This window comes from Chiloscyllium plagiosum, unplaced genomic scaffold, assembly GCF_037043375.1.
Source record: "Chiloscyllium plagiosum isolate Xiang-an unplaced genomic scaffold, Cpla_swu_hap1 HiC_scaffold_7, whole genome shotgun sequence".
In the NCBI taxonomy this organism is placed as follows: domain Eukaryota; kingdom Metazoa; phylum Chordata; class Chondrichthyes; order Orectolobiformes; family Hemiscylliidae; genus Chiloscyllium; species Chiloscyllium plagiosum.
The window spans coordinates 95048396-95068064 of record NW_028270145.1 but is presented as its reverse complement, the minus strand read 5'-3'; the positions used below and the strand labels follow the sequence as shown (position 1 = coordinate 95068064).

At 39.5% G+C, this 19669-nt stretch overlaps 1 protein-coding gene across 38 annotated transcripts in view; it reads left to right on the top strand.

Moving 5' to 3' along the window:
• The window catches only part of neb (nebulin), a 297385-nt gene that overhangs the window by 272629 nt on the left and 5087 nt on the right, over positions 1 to 19669 (top strand). For 18 of the 38 annotated variants that reach the window (XM_087989288.1, XM_087989277.1, XM_087989285.1 and 15 more), the window contains 8 exons: positions 67 to 159; positions 1317 to 1409; positions 2505 to 2597; positions 4104 to 4196; positions 5316 to 5408; positions 7190 to 7297; positions 13870 to 14053; positions 19183 to 19275. In XM_087989288.1, the coding sequence (XP_087845414.1) occupies positions 67 to 159; positions 1317 to 1409; positions 2505 to 2597; positions 4104 to 4196; positions 5316 to 5408; positions 7190 to 7297; positions 13870 to 14053; positions 19183 to 19275 (850 nt within the window). The remainder of the gene's footprint in view (positions 1 to 66; positions 160 to 1316; positions 1410 to 2504; positions 2598 to 4103; positions 4197 to 5315; positions 5409 to 7189; positions 7298 to 13869; positions 14054 to 19182; positions 19276 to 19669) is intronic. The other 20 variants (XM_087989299.1, XM_087989311.1, XM_087989309.1 and 17 more) reach the window with 5 other exon arrangements.

Below are 19669 nucleotides of genomic sequence, written 5' to 3'. Positions count from 1 at the left end.
TAGTTGTTGTTTGTTTGTCATGTGCTTACAGTTTGTCCTTTCCTCCCCGATCTGCACACTTTGTAGATCAAATACAAGGAAAATGTTGGTCAAGGGACAGCAATCTCTGATCTGCCTGAGGTGCAGCGTGTGAAGGAGACACAGAAGAACATCAGCTCGGTAGCTGTTGATATGATCTCCCTTTTAATCCATCTTCCACCCATTGCTTTTCCTCTTACCATTTGAAAAAACTTTTTTGAACGTTTTGATGGAATTTTTTTCAATGTTCCTTTCAGTTTTAAAACTTATATATTTTCGAAATTGAAAAATAAATAACGCGTTTTTGTCAGATTTTAAGTTGCAGATTGTATTCAGAAAGTACACCAAAAATAACATAACAAACCTATGATTAGAATGTGAAAGTAGCAGCTAAAGTGTAAATTATGCAGCTCTGAAAGAAACAGTAGGAAAACAAGTAAATCATTCCATTTTGATGGGATTGAATCTGAAGCTCAAAGTTTTCATTTAATCCTTTTTTACTGCTGAATCACAATTTTAACATTTAAGATTTTTGAATACAGATTAATTTTGGCCCAAACAAATCATATTTTCATTAGCAAAAGCTACAATTCCCCTTCTGGCCTAGAGAGTGCAAATTGATAGAACACATATTTTATTCCCTTCTTTCTGCTGTCCTCCTTTGCTGAATTTGGAGACTGACATTGTGGTATGGATTCATGCTTCTGTGCCAGTTCATCACAGTAGTTTATCAAGTAGCTTTCCTTAATAAGAAGACCATTCAATAGTGTGAATATCACTATGAATCTTCATTCCAACTTTGTGGAAGCAGAAATTGCTGGATTAACTCCATCATTGGTAATGCTGATGTAGATTTTCTCCTGTAGCCTCCGGGATGCTAAGACCCTCCCTGCACAGGATATTTGTTATTGTGGTAATATAGATAGGGAATTAAAGCAAGTGTGAGTCAATGTAAAACTGCTTGATGACCTTACCCACCAGGCCAAGGGAGAAGAATTCCACACGTCGTTTGGTGCAGTCTGTGACTTGACTTCATTTGAGTAAAACGTCAACCTGTTACTGTGCCAGGAATTGCATACCTTTCTCCTCTCTTTCCTCCTACGAGATATTCCTTAACAGCTGTCCCTTCTGCCCTAACGTTGCTTCAAGTGGTTTGTTGTCAAAGTTTGTTAATTGGTAATAGGTCCAATGAGGTACATTGGGACATTAAAGGCCAGATGCAAATACTGGTTGTTTTGTTTCTTGTTTGTTATGTGCTTACTGTTTGTCCTTTCCTCCCCGATCTGCACACTTTGTAGATCAAATACAAGGAAAATGTTGGTCAAGGAACTGCAATCTCCGACCTGCCTGAGGTGCAGCGTGTGAAGGAGACACAGAAGAACATCAGCTCGGTAGTTGCTAGTTTGATTCCCTTTTTTTTAAAACTCATGATTTCCCCCTATCCAAAATTTCCTACTAGTAAACAGCAATGGCTTTTGAAATTTATGTAACTTTTTACAAAATCTGTGAAACTATTTTTGTGAAATATACGCTTTATCAATTTTGAGATGTATATTTCATTGTGGGGTGAAGTCTTAATGTATAAGCAATATTTTTTCAAGAGCTTACAAAGCTGTGGAGAGAGAAAATAAACTAAAAAGCAGCAGTAAAAAAAAAGCCACGATTGCAATATCAGTGCAGCATCTAAAACGCGGATTATATAGGTTTCAAGAAAGTGGCCGGAAAGCAGGCTTTTGAACGCTGATGGAATTTGAATTAGAACCTCAAAGCTAAGATTTAAGTCTTCTTATCTGCAGATCAGAACGTATAGGATGTTTTAAAGATTTTTGAATCCATATTGATTTTTGAAATGTACCAATTTGCATTATATATTCATGCTCTGGCAGCTATCCGCCATGTTGGACAAGGGTGTGTGCTTAGATTTTAGGGTTACCATTCAAATGTGCAAACATACCATCAAGCTTCACCTTGATTTTCAGAAGCACAGGCTGCTGAATGGACACCAGAGCATTCCTGATTGAATTTTTTCCTTCCCTCTCCTGTTCTAAGGCCAATTGTAGCTCCTTCCTTGTTGCCATGGCATGTACACACCTCAGACTGAGAATGAAATAGAGACTGCTTTCTGGTTAATGACAATTGATGGCAAACTGGTTATTGTTCGGCACTGGATAGAGAATCCAATCCACAGTGTCATACAGATTGTGACTTGACATTGTTCATTTGAAATTTCTGTTATTATAGTTCAGAATTCCTCTTCAAATCTTTCTGTCTATCTCTCTTTCCAATGCTAAGAAACTCATTAAAATTTACCTTCTCTATTTTTTACCACTTATGTAGATCCATGTCGAATTTTGTTCAATATTTGCTTATCTGAAGCACCATGGGACATTTTTATTGTTCAGGTTCTATGTAAATGCACATTGTTGTTGTTTGTTTGTCACATGCTTATTGTTTGTCCTTTCCTCCCCGATCTGCACACTTTGTAGATCAAATACAAGGAAAATGTTGGTCAAGGAACAGCAATCTCTGACCTGCCTGAGGTGCAGCGTGTGAAGGAAACACAGAAGAACATCAGCTCGGTAGCTGTTGGTTTGATCCCTGTGTTAACCCATGATCTTCCCTCTTTGTCACCCAACCATTCAAAGCACTAAAACATCACTCATACAATATCCTCCTCTTCTGCAGTTTCCTTCTCACTGTCATTTTAACAGATTTCCCCTGATTGCTGAAACAGAAACTTTTGAAATTAATATCAACTTTGTTTTCGTCAAGGTAATGATGTTCTAACTTTTTGAGATTTTTGTGGAAGTAACTGAAGCTTGTGTGTCTCTGTGAAGACAATTTCACTGAGAGACAACTAAGAATGCCGGTTGTGATAGGGGTATGTTGGTTGTCCTGATCTTCATAACATGCCATAGTTACAGTTAACAGCAATACAGCTTTATTGTACATTGCATCTAGAGTACACATGTCAATTAACTCAAAAGGCTTTTAAATACAAAATCAGTCAGAGCATGTTTGTAATCTAAATTTGAATTTCAGATGCAGAGCTCCTTGGAATTAAAGTTCTGCTTTTTAATTGTTCTTATTTGAAGTTTGGTTTGACATTCTTTCAAAACTATTTTGACCGTATCAATTAACCATCAACTTGAATTGCAAGACGTTGCCTCAATTTCCTGCAAGTAGTTTTGGCATTGATAGCAATATATCTAAGAAATAGCCAAGGGGAATTCTCCACATCAATTTTGACAATCTCCTTCTGTATCTGTGGCAAAACCAGCTGAAAATAAATGGCTACATTTTTTGTCAGTTTATAAGGCAAGTAAGGACTGGGCCAAACAGAGGGACATGAGAATTTCTGCTCCTGAGCCTGACGGACATATTTTTCTAATAAACCTGTTCAGAGATGTTATTGCACACCTCTGGAGCAGATGGGACTTAAACTCAGGCCTTTGGGTCCAGGAGCAAGGACAATACCACTGCCACAATTCCTCTGAGCCTGGAGGAGGTGGTTGTGTGTATTTGTGGCAGCTGGTATACCAAGTAAGCAGAGATTTCATGGCCTCTCTACATGCACTCTTGGACCTTATCAATAAAATCATCAGCAGTAAATTTATTGCATTCCAGCTTCAGTACTTATGGTTATGTAGGAGTCAAGTTGTCAGTGAAATTATGCCAATTATGCTGGAGGGCATTGAGGGGCATAATTGTGAGATTTCTTTCAGTGATGGAAATATCAGGAATTTCACCGTGACTGGTTGTCTCCCTTTTAAAGTGATCTTTCTGCAAAACATGTTCATAAGTTTGATTTTAACTAACTAATTTTCCAACTAATGAACTTTTTATTATCAATTTGCTTCATTTCATATGGACATCACATTGAACTTCAAAACTGCATTTTCCTTTGATAGTTTGTGATTACTTTGACTCTAGTTAATTGATGTTTCAGTAATGTACCAATTCATCAGTTCAACTCCTTACTACTTGAACTGTGTAACTTGTTGCAGTTTATGTGGGTCTGTGTGTTACTGTTTGTCATGTGCTGACAGGTTGTCCTTTTCTTTTCTGATCTACACACTCTGTAGATCAAATACAAGGAAGGTATTGGGAAAGGAACTGCAATCTCTGACCTGCCTGAGGTGAAGCGTGTAAAAGAGACACAGAAGAACATCAGCTCGGTAGCTGTTGGTTTTAATTCTCTGTGCTAACCTGTAATTTCAGCTTCCCACAGCACTAAACACAAGTCATACCATTTCAATTGTTTTCACTTGCTTAATATCCTGTGTGTTTATATTTACATTTTTCTAATTTTTTTTAAATGAGTATTTTTTGTGGAGCTTAAACCAGGGCTGTGCCAACTTTAAGGGATTCTCTAAAGAGAAAGAAGGCAGTTTTCAGAATCTGGTTTTTCAAATAACTTTTAGAAAATCAATCTGTAATGTTATACGAAGATAAAAGATAGCACAAAGTATTGTTACCCTTTCGTAATCAGTACTTCACTGGACTTGACGTCTTTAGAATTAGCTGGATTCAGGCTATTTTGAAATCAGCATTCCTCGGGTTTCAGAGATTTGCTGAATTCAATTCTCTGTTGGATTCAGTGCTCAATGCTTGATATGCTCAAGCCATATCTTCAGTTCCAATTTGTTTAATCAACTTTTTATTGCACAGCATTAGCCCTTTGCTGCTTCATCAGCACAAACAGGTTCTAGCTACAATAATCTTCTGTGAAATCTGAAATGATCCTAGTTCACATATCAGTTTGAATTTCAAATATTCTTGGGCATACATGAGAAAAGCATACTAGGAAAGCAGCAAACAAATTTGCCAACATCAGAATACAAATTCACTTTGTCTTTAATCTACCTATGTTCAGAAAAGCATAAATTCTCATTCATTAAAAATATCTGTGTATGATTGTTCTATCTGCTATCTGGGCAATGTAATTGTTGTTTTTACCTCCAGAATAAACACTATCTAAGATATTTTTGATTCAGACTAATTGAAAGTACAGATAGTGTGCTGCAAGTGCTTGCATTTGGTGCTCATAAGAATGAATTTCTGACTGCCAGCTTGGGTAATTCCATTTTCTGAAACCAAATTTTGGCATAGCCCTGACCACTTTTTCTCATCCACTACATTTTCGCTAAAGCTGTTTCATTTTTACTTTAATAGAAACTAATTTTTGTTAACATCTTATTTTTTTAAACTTCTCAATCTTCATTTTTAACCTCATCGAGTTTTATTTCTGGTGAGTATTGAACATAATCTTCATTTTGGGTGCTTTACTTCTGCAGGTCTTATACAAAGAGAACCTGGGTAAAGGAATCGCTGTGGTGTACACCCCAGAGATGCAGCGCGTTAAACGCAATCAAGAAAATATTAGCTCGGTATTTAAGTTTAAGAAAAAAAACCATATTCACTGTTTTCCTTTTGCATTCTAACTTTTCCCCATTTTTTTGCTAATGCTTCTTTCCTCCTTTCTCATTCTTAATACCATAATGACCATGGCATTTTCACTATAACTACTGGTACTCCAAAGGCCCACTGACAAAAAAAACTAAGATTATACATAAGAGTGATGCGATGTTTAATTGGTGTCTCTCAAATCCAGCTCATTTTGTTAATGTGAGAGGGAAAGCACAGAAAGACATCTTTAATTGAGGTGTTATTACTTAGTTGTCTGTCATTTACTTAGCTTTTCAAAATCAAATAAAACATCATGGAAAATTAGACACTATAAAAAACATGGGAAACAAAATAATACCCATGAAACTTTGTGGTTGGTTCATGACCCCACTCTTGAAGTGTTTTGTTTTCTTGCTAGCTGGGAGGTCTCTCCCAATCTTGTCCTTACATCTATGTGCAGGCCGGTTGAATACAAGGAAAGGGAGGGATGAGAAAAACAAACATAGTGCCCACCAATGTGTATCTTTATTATGTTCTAACACTCACAGTTTACTATTAAATTGTGACTTGAATGCACCTAAAACCTGTATTGTCAGAAGGACATTCCATTCTAGTCCAACAATTGGTCTTGCTCAATCCAACCCCGTTTCCTTGCACTTTTACCTTTTGGAATGTGCTTTTTTCATTTCTTTTTAGTTTTCTAATTCCTAATAAATAGTATGTTCTCTGTTTTAATGTCATCTTATGGCTTTCATGTCCTACAAATCCTATGAAAGCAGAATTCTTGTGACAAATAACTTAACAAAATTGTTTGCTATCATGCTTACCTGTTATAGAGACGTACAGCATGGAAACAGACCCTTTGGTCCAACTCGTCTGTGCCGACCAGATGTCCTAACCTAATCTAGTCCCATTTGCCAGCATTTGGCCCAAATTCCTCAAAACCCTTCCTATTCATATACCCATCCAGATGCCTTTTAAATGTTGCAATTGTACCAGCCTCCACTACTTCCTCTGGCAGCTCATTCCATACACACACCACCCTCTGTGTGAAAAAGTTGCCCCTTAGATCCCTTTTAAATCTTTCCCCTCTCACCCTGAACCTATGCTCTCTAGTTCAGGACTCCCCTACCCCAGGGAAAAGACTTTGTCTATTTATCCTATCCATACCCCTCATGATTTTATAAACCTCTATGAGGTCACCCTTCTTTGGTGCAGGGAAACAATGGCAGCACCAAACTGGGACAAGGTGCCTTCTGTAAACCATAGGGGGATAATCAAATAATTTATGGCTAAGAATGTTGGCAGCAGAGACCAGGAACATGTTTTTTAGTTGAAGCAGCAAAATCTTTTCCATGTTTGATAAGTGAATGAATGAAATCATGGTCCTAGTTTGATTGGCTAATTTTAAAATTTATTTTAAATAAAAGGACACGTAAAAATGCAAAAATATTGAGTAATAGACAAAATAATTCTTTAAAAATTCATCTCCACTGTTAATACGAATTGTTTTTGGAGATCATTCATGCTGAGGAGGCCCATAGTATTATAATGTAAATCAGAAGCAAAGTTTTTTTTCCCCTCTTATACCTCAAAGCCAAAGATTGAAAATTAATCTCATTAACTTGCTTAAGTCTTATTCCTAACAAAACAGCTAACCCTATCATCACCACGACTGTGCACCTAGGTAAAGTAAATATGGAGAAATGAGATACCCTAGTTCAGGATGGTCTGTTCAGCAATTTCCCTCTTCCTTTTACAGATACTATACTCTGACAGCTTCCGGAAGCAAGTACAAGGTCGAGCAGCTTATGTGTTGGACACACCAGAGATGAGACGTGTCCGGGATTCTCAGCGCAATATATCAACAGTAAGTTAATATCAGTGCCTGCCTCTTTAATAACAACTGAAAAAACACATGAAGATGTTCCAAAAACATTTTTATGTTATCCTTCCAATTAAGCTATGTATTAAATGCAGCATACTCTCAATAAAAATTACATAAGCATATTCAGTGTGTTCCATAAATCAAAGTTAAAACTCACACAAAACAAGGTTATAGTCCAAAAGGTTAATTTGGAAGCACTAACTTTCTGAGCGCTGCTCCATCATCAGGTGGCTGTGGAGCAGGATTATAAAACACAGAATTTATAGCAAAAGATCACCGTGTCATGCGTGCAGCTGATACAATATATTGAACAAACCTGGATTGCAAGGAGAAAGTGAAGACTGCAGATGCTGAAGATCAGAGCCAAACAGTGAAGAGTTTATACTTGAAACGTTGACTCTGCTGCTCCTTGGATGCTGCCAATCCTAGATTGCTGTTAAGTCTTTCATCTTTTAGAATGGGCTGCAGGTTTTGGTTCACTAATATGTAAATCCCAAAACTCCTTTCAAATCACATTCTCAAGCTAAGTTAAGGTTTTATAATAAAAAAAGGAGACATCTCAGCTCAGACAATGCATTCAAAGTGTGAGGTTAGAGTCTGTCTGTATCCCAATCTTGATTCAGATAGGTTCTATTTCCAAAGTAGGAATTTATAAAATGTTATGTGGATTGATTGCCTGCAGATTGTGTGCTTTTTGAACAAAATTGAATGGTTCTCCAATTACAATTTCAGAATTGCAAATGCCAATTCACCCCACAGACGTGTGTGTTTGTGTGTGTGAGGGTGAGAGAGAGAGTGTGCATGTGTGGGAGAGAGTGAGAGTGTGTGTGTGCATGTGTATGAGTCTGAGAGAGAACTTGTGTGTGAGATAAGGTCTGCCTGAGTGTGTGAGTGTGTATGTGTGTGTGAGTGTATAGTGTAATGGAATCACCTAAAGTGTGAGACACTCTCACACTCACACAGACCCTCTCTCAGCCACACACATACAACCCCCATACACACACAAACACACACTCCACTCACACACTCTCTCCCACACACAAACACACACATACTCTCTCTCTACTTACCTCTCCCTCATATACATGCACACACACACAAAATATGTCTATGGAGTGAATGTGCATTTGCAGAATTGTAATTCCAGATACATTCTATTTTGTTCAAAAACTACATAATCTGCAGGCAGTCAATCCGTTTAACATCTCATAAATTCCTACTTTGGGAATAGAATCAGTCTGACTTAAGATTGGGATACAGATAGACACTATCTTCAGACCTTTAATGCATTGTCTGAGCTGAGATGTCACTTTTGTTTTATATAAAACCTTAACTTATTTTGGGCAGGACGATGGCACAGTGGTTAGCACTGCTGCCTCACAGCGCCAGAGACCTGGGTTCAATTCCCGCCTCAGGCGACTGACTGTGTGGAGTTTGCACATTCTCCCTGTGTCTGCATGGGTTTCCTCCGGGTGCTCCGGTTTCCTCCCACAGTCCAAAAATGTGCAGGTCAGGTGAATTGGCCATGCTAAATTGCCTGTAGTTGAAAAATGTGGTGCTGGAAAAACACAGCAGACTAGGTAGCATCTGAGGAGCGGGAGAATCGACATTTCGGATGCTGCTGTGTTTTTTCAGCACCACATTTTTCAACTCTGGTTTCCAGAATCTGCAGTCCTCACTTTCTCCTAAATTGCCTGTAGTGTCAGGCGAAGGGATAAATGTAGGGGAATGGGTGGGTTGCGCTTCGGCGGGTCGGTGTGGACTTGTTGGGCTGAAGGGCCTGTTTCCACACTGTAAGTAATCTAATCTAATCTAACCAATCGTGAGAATGTGATTTGAAAGAAGTTCTGGGATTTACATATTAATGAACCAAAACCTGCAATCCATTCTAAAAGATGAAAGACTTAACAGCAATCAACGTTTGTTCAATATATTGCTTCAGCTACATGCATGACACTGATCGTTTACTATAAATTCTGTGTCTCATGATCCTGCTCCTCAGCTGCCTGACGAAGGAGCAGCGCTCCAAAACTTAGTACTTTCAAATAAACCTGTTGGACTTTAACCTGGTGTTGTCTGATTTTCCTGCTCCTCAGAAGCTGCCTGAACTGCTGTGCTTTTCCAGCATCACTCTACCTCCAGAATCTGGTTTCCAACATCTGCAGTCATTGTTTTTACCTAGTTGATTTTTAACTTTGCCCATCCCAGTTCAACTCCGGCACCTTTATATCATAAATCAAAGATAAAGTAGAAACTAAATTTCTCTGAAAACTATTCTTCAATTTTTTTCTCCTTTTCTACTTTATGCCTTCAGAAAGTGATCATTCATGAGGGTTAATGCTTCAGTACCTTGCTGAAGCTGCCATTCTCCAAAACACAAGCCTAATATTGGGTGACAGGCTATTTGGCCAAATGAGGGTGGTCAGAGTCTGACATCTCAAGCCCGAACATATCCTTTCCTTATACATTGCCCTCACTTTCCAGTTGGGTTCACTGCTTTGTGATTATAATGGTTGGTGTCTTGCTCCACTTATGCCAGAGTTAACTATTATAGCATAGACCAAGGATTTTGTGGACTTTAATAGAGTCATAGAGATGTACAGCACAGAAAATGATCCTTTGGTCCAGCTCATCCATGCTGATCAGATATCCTATATAAATCTAGTCCCATTTGCCAGCATTTAGACCATATCCCTCTAAATGTTTCCTATTCATATATTCTTCCAGATGCCTTTTAAATGTTGCAATTGTACCAGCCTCCACTACTTCCTCTGGCAGCTCATTCCAAACATGCACCATCCTCTGTGTGAAAAAGTTGCCCTTCATGTCCCTTTTTAAATCTTTCCCCTCTCACCGTAAACCTATGCCCTCTAGTTTTGGACTTCCCCACCCCAGAGAAAAGACCGTGTCTATTTATTCTATACATGCCCCTTATGATTTTATAAACCTCTGTAAGGTCGCCACTCAGCCTCCAAAACTCCATGCAAAATAGTCCCAACGTATTCAGCCTCTCCCTATAGCTCAAACCCTCCAACCCTGACAACATCATTGTTAATCTTTTCTGAACCTTTTCAAGTTTCACATCCTTCCTATAGGAGGGAATCCAGAATTGTACGCAATACCCCAAAAATGGCCGAACCAATGTCCTGTATAGACACAACATGACCTATCAACTCCTATACTCAATGCACTGACCAGTAAAGGCAAGCATACAAACTTATAGTTTTAGTCCTGTCAGTGAACAACAATCCAGATATAAACCGTGTTCACTTCAATAAAGTAATAAAGCAAAACAAAGTCACCTTATCTACTACTGTTCCTATCACACTTCAAGTTAAAACAAAATGAATGTGAAATACTTAATATTTCCATTGCAGTTAACAGCCTGCAAGACATTATGCAAATATGAATGAATATTATGCTCATAATCCAATAACTCCCATTATAATTTATTTGCTTATCAGATGCACTGGTCCATTCCACAAGCAAAACAAATATTTCTAACAAGATAGTTTTGTTCAGGCCTAAGGACAAATCCATGTATCCACAGCTCTCTGAAATTCATTTCAGTTTGTTCCCTCTTCTAGCTTTTCTCTGAAGTACAAAATTTCATGGGATCCTTTTATTGGCATTTGATTAAACAGTCTGCCAACTTTTCTTCAAAACTCACAACTATGGACTTCTCAACTCATGCTTAGGTTTCACTACATTCTCTAAGATTATTTTCATTTTGAGGGTTACTGTAGATATTTTCCTCTTCCATTAACCTAGGAAAATCTTCCAGCCTCTTTTCCCCACAAACTTTGTCTCTAAGTTGAATACCAGCTACTATACACATTTCAAATAATTGATGTATTTTCTCTGTTTACACTGTAGGTCTTGCTAACATTTATCTCTTTCATTCCCACAACTCATGTGAGTTGATATCCTCTACTCCTGCTAACTGCCTGCTTCTGGGAGCAAACTCTTCCACTGATAAATTACATCCAAGAAATGTTGTCTCCCCAGAGTCGATATTCATGGCAATGTGGCATATGATGGATATTCAAAACAGAAATGTGAATTACATACCTTTCCTTTTCAAAGTGATCCAAATTTTGTGAGGCACATGATTATATCTTTAATGGGCATAATTGCCCTGTCTCCAGAGTCCTTGATTCTTCCAAGAAGTTCTCTTATTTTCAAAGATGTTCTTAGCCAGTCTGCGCTGGGAACAGCATGAATAATTTAAGTTCCTTACAAAGACAATTATCAAAGTCTTGTTTCTATCAAGAAACTCAAAAGAAAGTCAATTGGTTTATCCTATCAAATTTTAACTTCATTAAATAAACATGGATGACCCTTTGAACTATAATTAACTCAGCTCTGTTTACCAATTCCTCAGCCTAATGTTTCCATTCATCTACAGTTAACATTTTACATCCTAAAACTATTTCCGTGGAAACACGTAGAATAATAGGAAGTGTGTGTGAAAAACATAGAGTTGATAAAGGAATTATAGTAAAGAATATTATTCATTTACAACTTTGTTTTCCTTATGTTTTGTAGTGGATGTGTTTTAAAATTCTCCTTTTTTCCTTTTCCATGTGGCCACATATCTTTAACTTAAAAACAAAGACTTCAGACAACACTAGTTGCCATATTGCTGATGGTAGGACGTTACTACTGATTGCCCAGTAATCAGTAATGCTAATGATCTCCCATACTCTACACAGAGGAACCCCGATTATCCGAATGAGATGGGTGGGCAGTATTTCGTTTGGATAATTGATTATTCAGTTAAATTGATTCAATGCCTCTTCTCTGGGGCCCAGAGTTTTCTGAAGTTTCCTTTTTCCTCGCTCTGCCTGCCTTGCTCCCTCTCTGTCTCAGGGTTTGTTTCTGAGCAGACACACGCACTTGTGTGTAAGGGACTTGCAGCATTGCTGAATCCTACCCCTGCATCCCACCTCCCCCCTCCCCCTCCCACCCCCATCAGTTCAATGGGATTGACGCAGTGAGCACTTGCTACGTCTGCTCGAGTTCAGAACACTAGGTAGCAGCACACCACGCTCGAGCTCCCGTCCCCTATCCGCTCCCACCTCCACCCTCCGTCTGCCCCCCCCAACCCCGTCCAACCTTGCCCCCATCCACCTTGACACCCCCCCCCCCCCCCGCCAAGGCAGCTGGACTGAACACTCACAACAACAAGACTGCTGCTGCCTTTTTTTGCGGGGGTGGGGAGGAGAAAGAGTCTCAAAAAAAGTGCACATGCACACACACACACCTTCTTACTGCAACGTTTTGACAAGTTCCACCTTTGCCCTGTACAGGACAATGTTGGAGAGATTATCTGGGGAAGGGGGGTTTAGGATACACCCCTGTGAAGAACTTCAGGGAAAGTGCAGGGAGAGAGAGAGAGAGAGAGAGAGAGAGGGAGAGACGTAAGTCATTTGGAGATGGTGCCTGGGCTCCCATCGATATCCAGGACTGTTCTCGGCAGTATTTCAGTAAGCCGAGTTTGTTTTTAATCATTGTAAACAAAAGCCGCGATCAGTGTTGGAAACACCTCTTTGATGTAATGTTTCTATCAGGACTTCGAGACTTTCTTTGGATAATCTGAAATTCAGATAACTGATATTCAGATAACCGAGATTCCTCTGTACTTGTTATGGTTCAGATCAGGAACCGTTTGGAATGGACTTGGAACAGTCCCTACTCCACTGCTTTGAATCTAGTTGCAATAACATTTTGCGTCGCAATTGACATTTAATTTCTTTTTAATTGCCACTTCATCTTAATTGGTCATATTCTACCTCTGTGTCATCCTTTTGTGCAGTCTAACTTTGTTATTTCAAAAATATACTGTATTCATAAAAAATATCATCGTCACAAATACAATTCAATTCTACACAGTAGCATATCATCTCTATCCAAACAAAGGAGAAAGTGAGGTCTGCAGATGCTGGAGATCAAAGTTGAAACTTTATTGCTGGAACAGCACAGCAGGTCAGGCAGCATCCAGGGAACATCCTGACCTGCCTGACCTGCTGTGCTGTTCCAGCAATAAACTATCCAAACAAACCAAAGGCATCTCTTGAAGTAGACTATGTTTACATGTATTTGAGGCATTAGGAGGGTCTGATATTTGAATAGACTCCCACTTAACTTCAGTAGGAAGACGGTGGTCTTTCCCCACTGCACCTCGATAGCAGCTTTTTTTAATTTTAAAAATATACTTTATTCATAAAAAATCTTTGTATATATACATAGTCAAAAATGCAGTTCATTTCTGTACAGTAGCATATCAATGAAGCAAAACAAAATTAACTCTATCCAAACAAAGCAGACATCTCTTACACATATAAGGCTACATTTACATGCATTTGACTTGCCCCACTTCAGAACATGAGAGCATATTGGAGACTGACATTTTCCCTTGCAGTGTCTCTTGCCTTGCAGAGGGAACAGTGTGTCTTGCAGGAGATGCTGGCTTTTGTTGCTTGTTCCATTGGCTGACCTATTTTAAGAAGGTAGGAATTATTTTGTTTGCTAAGTATTTTCCAATTTCAAAGGTAAAATACCATGAAGACTTTGAGAAGACCAAGGGAAGCTTCACGTCTGTAGTAACTGATCCCATTACTGAGCGCGTAAAGAAAAACATGCAAGACTTCAGTGACATCAGCTACCGCGGCATCCAAAGACGGGTTGTAGAGATGCAGAGGCGACGTGTGGAAAATGAAGCAGAGAGCCTCACAGGTTGGTGACTGGTTTGAACACCTCTGTAGCTTCTATTACAACCATGACTTAAAAAATCAAAGCGTTGTGTAAACTAGCTTTGGCTTCAGGTGATTGTGGGTGCCATCTTATCAAAATGTTTAAAATGTTAAAAGGAGTTGATAAGGGTAGATGTGAGAAACTCTTCCCCTCTGATGGGGAGCCAAAAGCAAAGGCATAACATCTTAAAATTACAGCTGGATTATACAGGAGGCGAATTAGGAAAAACACTTGTTCCACAAAAAAGTTGGTAGAAATCAAATTCTCTGTCCATATATCCGTGTGAGGGCTGGAGTTTTCAAGGTGTACTCTATGGAGTTTTATCAGTTGATGGTATCAAGTTGATGTGACCTCCTCTATATTGGGGAGACAGGCCGCCTACTTGCGGAACGTTGCAGAGAACACCTCTGGGACACCCGGACCAACCAACCCAACCACCCCGTGGCTCAACACTTCAACTCCCCCGCCCACTCCATCAAGGACATGCAGATCCTTGGACTCCTCCATCGCCAGACCATAGCAACACGACGGTTGGAGGAAGAGCGCCTCATCTTCTGCCTGGGAACCCTCCAATCACAAGGGATGAACTCAGATTTCTCCAGTTTCCTCATTTCCCCTCCCCCCACCTTGTCTCAGTAAAACCCCTCGAACTCAGCACCGTCTTCCTAACCTGCAATCTTCTTCCTGACCTCTCCGCCCCCACCCCACTCCGGCCTATCACCCTCACCTTGACCTCCTTCCACCTATCGCATTTCCAACGCCCCTCCCCCAAGTCCCTCCTCCCTACCTTTTATCTTAGCCTGCTGGACACACTTTCCTCATTCCTGAAGAAGGGCTTATGCCCGAAACGTCGATTCTCCTTCTCCTTGGATGCTGCCTGACCTGTTGCGCTTTTCCAGCAACACATTTTCAGCTCTTATCTCCAGCATCTGCAGTCCTCACTTTCTCCTTGATGGTATCAAGGGACATGGAAGTAAAGCAAATAAATGGAGTTGAGATTCAGATCAGCTGTGACCTAATTGAATGGTGGAGTTGTCAATAAAGCCATATAAGTTCAAGAAGGCAGCTCACCACCACCTTCTCAAGGGCAATTAGGGATTAGCACTAATTCAAGATTCCCCTACAGTGTGGAAACAGGCCCTTTGGCCCAACAAGTCCACACCAACCTTCTGAAGAGTAACCCACCTCGACCCATCTCCCTCTGACTAATGCACCTAACACTGGGCAATTTAGCATGGCTAATCCACCTAACCTGCACAACTTTGGACTGTGGGAGGAAACCGGAGCACCCGGAGGAAACCCACGCAGACACAGGAGAACGTGCAAACTACACAGTTCTCCCGAGGCTGGGATCGAACCTGGGTCCCTGGCACTGTGAGGCCACAGTCCCGCCCTACTGGCCAGCCAGTGTCGCACAAATGAATAAATAAAGTTGATGTTTAATGTTCTTCGAAGCAAGTAATGCATTTAAGAACATTGCCTTTGCCACATTACCTTATCTGGCACACAAAAATTGATATCTTTTCAACACAGGATTTTACAGCTATCTCTGATTTGGGTGACTTACATTTCCCATGTGATGTTTTCACCATAAAACCAAGTCTGGCTTGTAAACAATGTTATTTAATTTCCATACCTTTATTAATAATATTACACTCATATTTTTCCTGACTATTCTTGTGGGTATTGCAGGTATTGTATATATTTGATTCCACTGCTGACTACTACATATTAAGAGACTTCCGAGATATACATTCTGCAAGAAAAATATGAATTCAATATGTAGCACTGTACAGCTGTAGTGACGATTGAATAAGTTCCTATTCCTTAATTCTATAAATGTACTTCATTCCAATGTTATTGTAGTAACTATAGATTATTGTGAGGTATAAATAATGAATTGCCCTCACCTTGGTCGACAAATAATAAATGAATTCTCCTGACTAGTAAATAATTCATACATTTTGCCCAATACAGATGTGTAGATGATTAATTCATTGTGCTCCTTCATATTTTAATAAGTCACCGTGAGCTACATCAGCTCCAAGAAGAATATCAAATGCAGGGCGGGGTAAAGGGAGAGGATAGATGCAGGAGTGAATAACAGGAGATAAAGGCTGGGAGTGGGAAGGAATGATAGATTTGAGTGAGAGACTGGACTGGGAAACATGGCATTAGAGTAGTGAGTAAGGGGGACAGCAAATGGCCACTTTGGGGAGGACCGGTAAGGTTTCTGAATGAAGAAGGTCTTGAGGTATTCTGACCTGACCTGCACATCTTTGTGACTGTGGGAGGAAAGTGGAGCACCCCCACGCAGACATGGGGAGAATGTGCAAACTCCACACAGTCAGTCGCCTGAGGCAGGAATTGAACCCGGGTCTCTGGCACTGTGAGGCAGCAGTGCTAACCACTGTGCCACATTAGAAGATGAGAGCAGGGAATAGGGGATGGAAGAAGTAGTTATTTGCAGTGACTGGGTGTTTCAACCGAGTAAAAGTCAGTATTAATGAGTGAGGTGAACTGAGAATTACTGGACTAGGGTAAGGCAGGTTTGTGAACACAATCCTGTCGTCTTAGAAAAGGGATTCGGGGGTTCTGCTGAAGAAAGGACAGACACTGGCTACCTTCCAAAACTCAGGTTCTCTGCCCTGTTGGGTGGACAAGACAGTTAAATATCTCAAATACTTTGGCCCTTTCCAGGAACATTAGGATTGTAATCTACTGCATCCATACTTTATGTTTAAAACACTCACTTTCCTCCACCACTTTGTACTGTGCGTGTAGCCCAAACTGATTCCTTCACTGTCACCCAGTGGTTCATGTAGGAATTGCAGGCTGGCTCATGATTTTTAAAAAGTACTGGGTATTTGGATTTTACAATTTTTACATTTCTCAGTCTTCAGTAATGGGAAGATTTAGAGATTGATTCAAAGTAAGAAAGGTGAGCCCATGAATACTCTCTCTCCAGGGTCATAATCATCTTCTTATCAGCCAATAAGGTAACTAGTTCCATATGACAGAAGAGATGTCTGATCTCCCTGTAACCGTACAATTTGGACACATCAATTCTCAACCATGCTCTGGTCTCCAGGCACTAGAATTGTCTGGTGTAGGAATCAAACACTGCATCTTCAGACTCAGGGACAGGGATATTATGACTAAGGGAAGAGCTTCCTCCAGTATTAGCATGATGGGTCTCTTACTACTTATGATTCTGTTACAGCTCCATGCAACCAATTCAGACCCTTTATTAATGGATATTGTCAGACTTGCAGTGCTCAAATGCATTTTGCAGCAGAATATTGCAACCACTTAACAATCTGAGTATTTATTAGACAATACACATTACTGTTTTAAATTGAAATATGTGGAGAATATTACAATTCAAATTGCACAATTCAAACCCAAGACCTTAATGAAGTACCATATAATTCAATGAAATAACTTTATTTATTCAATCACTACAAATGGTGCCCGAAAACAATGTGTTATATATTTTTATATAGCAGAAGCACACTGACTGTGGCACCAGCCAGCACAGAGTCAGTGCCCTAAACTGAAGGGACTCTAAATCTCCTGGTTATATATATTTTCTCTTCCTTACCCCTACACTACTGCCTAACTGTGGTAGTGCTTATTTTTCCCAGCACCCATGTTGTGTGTGTGCAGGTGTGAGACACAGTGAAAGACACAAGGTATACAAATCTTTATTCAATTTCCACTACCAGGAAGAAACAATGTGTTATATTGTAGATAAGTCCATTTATCTTTGATCTTGCACAATGTCAGGTGTAATTATAATAAATAATTAATCTTATTTCTTTCAAATATTCAGATATATTTTTCTTCCATTTATAAAAGTTCATTTAAAGTTAAGATGTTTCTCTTGGGGATTAAAAGGGAGGAAATTGTAATGTGATCTCTTTGAAAAATCAGTGTGCACCTGCACTAGATTTGTTTTACATTTCAACCAACTAACCTGCAGCTTCACTAGTTGAAAGTTGGGAGTGTCTGTAAAACCAAAACATTTAGAAAATTAAGGAAACTGGAATGTTAATGAGATATGGTCATGACTCCTGTTGGCTCCTCAGGATCATTGAATCATACAGTACAGAAGAAGCCATTCAGCCCATTGGGGCTGTAGCTTCTTGTGTGACTATACGCTTATTGAACTTCTAATTGTAGTTTTCACCCACACTCTTGACCAGTCTCTCTTGTATGGTAATCTTGTACCCCACACCCTCACACACACGCACAGTGACTGAACCATGCCAATGGTTAGAAATAAATTTAGTCCATGATTGAGAAAAAGGGAGGTAGGGATTTGGAAACAGAGCAAAATCATACACAACAGATTGCATGGAGGATCAACATTGACCTGACAATCTGTTTCCCCTGTTGTGATTTCAACACCACTTATTTGCACAGGAGTCAGCCATCCATTCATTTGTTTGATGTGTATTTCAGATTTCAATCTTTTCTTTACTCTGATAAAGTTCTATGGACCCAGGTTCAAATCCTGCCTTGGCAAATGGTGGAAGCTGAATTCAATACAAGTCTGGAATTAATAAGAGTCTATTAATAACCATGAAACTGCAGTTGACTGTCAGAAAAAAAAAAGTCTGCTTCACTCATGTCCTTTAAGAAAGGAATCTGTTATCCTCACCTGGTCGGGCCTTCATGTGACTCCAGATCCACAGCAACGTGATTGACACTTAACTGCCCTCTGGTCAATTAGGGATGGGCAATAAATGCAGGCCTGGCCAGTGACATCCACATCCCATGATTGAATAAAACAAATTAAACTTACTAAATTTTGCCATACGTGATTCAATGAGTGGAATGAACTTCCTGAGGAAATGGTGGATATGGATACAATTACAATGTTTAAATGATATATGGATGAGTACACGAATTGGGAAAAGTTTGGAGGGATATGGGGCAGGAGCATGGCAGGTGGGATGAGCTTAGTTTGAGATTATTGTTGGCATGGAGTGGTTGGAGTGAAGGGTCTGTTGTCCATGTTGTACAGCTCTGTGATTACAGCAGGAATAATGAAATAATGTAAAGTAAAAATTTATTGTCCATCTAACCCTCTAAATCTTCGACAGATCTGCGTGTGTGGCGCACCAACCCTGGCTCAGTGTTTGATTATGATCCAGCTGAAGACAACATTCAGTCCAGGAGTTTGCACATGCTAAGCAGTAAGTTCCTATTAGTTCTATTCTTTATAACCAACTACTTTGTAGAATGTGTAATGAAGCAGGACTTTGTTACTCAAAGACTGATGATTTGTTTGGAATAAAGCAACTAGCCCTGATTTACCATAAATTTGAAAGTAAACATCAGCCAGTCAAATTTGATGAAATTTCAGAAGTCTGATTATAATAGAATTGAAGAAATTGGAAATAGAAATGGGAAGTAAATCTTAGATATCTAGTGGTAGTTTCCCTACCTCTGGGCCAGAAAGCTTGGCCTCACATCTCATTTGCTTCAGACACATCTGAGCAGGCCAATTTAAAAGAAAATCTAGAGAGAAACAAAACAATTTGTTTGTGTTTTAAGAGATTAAAATGTCTGTGTATCTTTTGCAGCTAT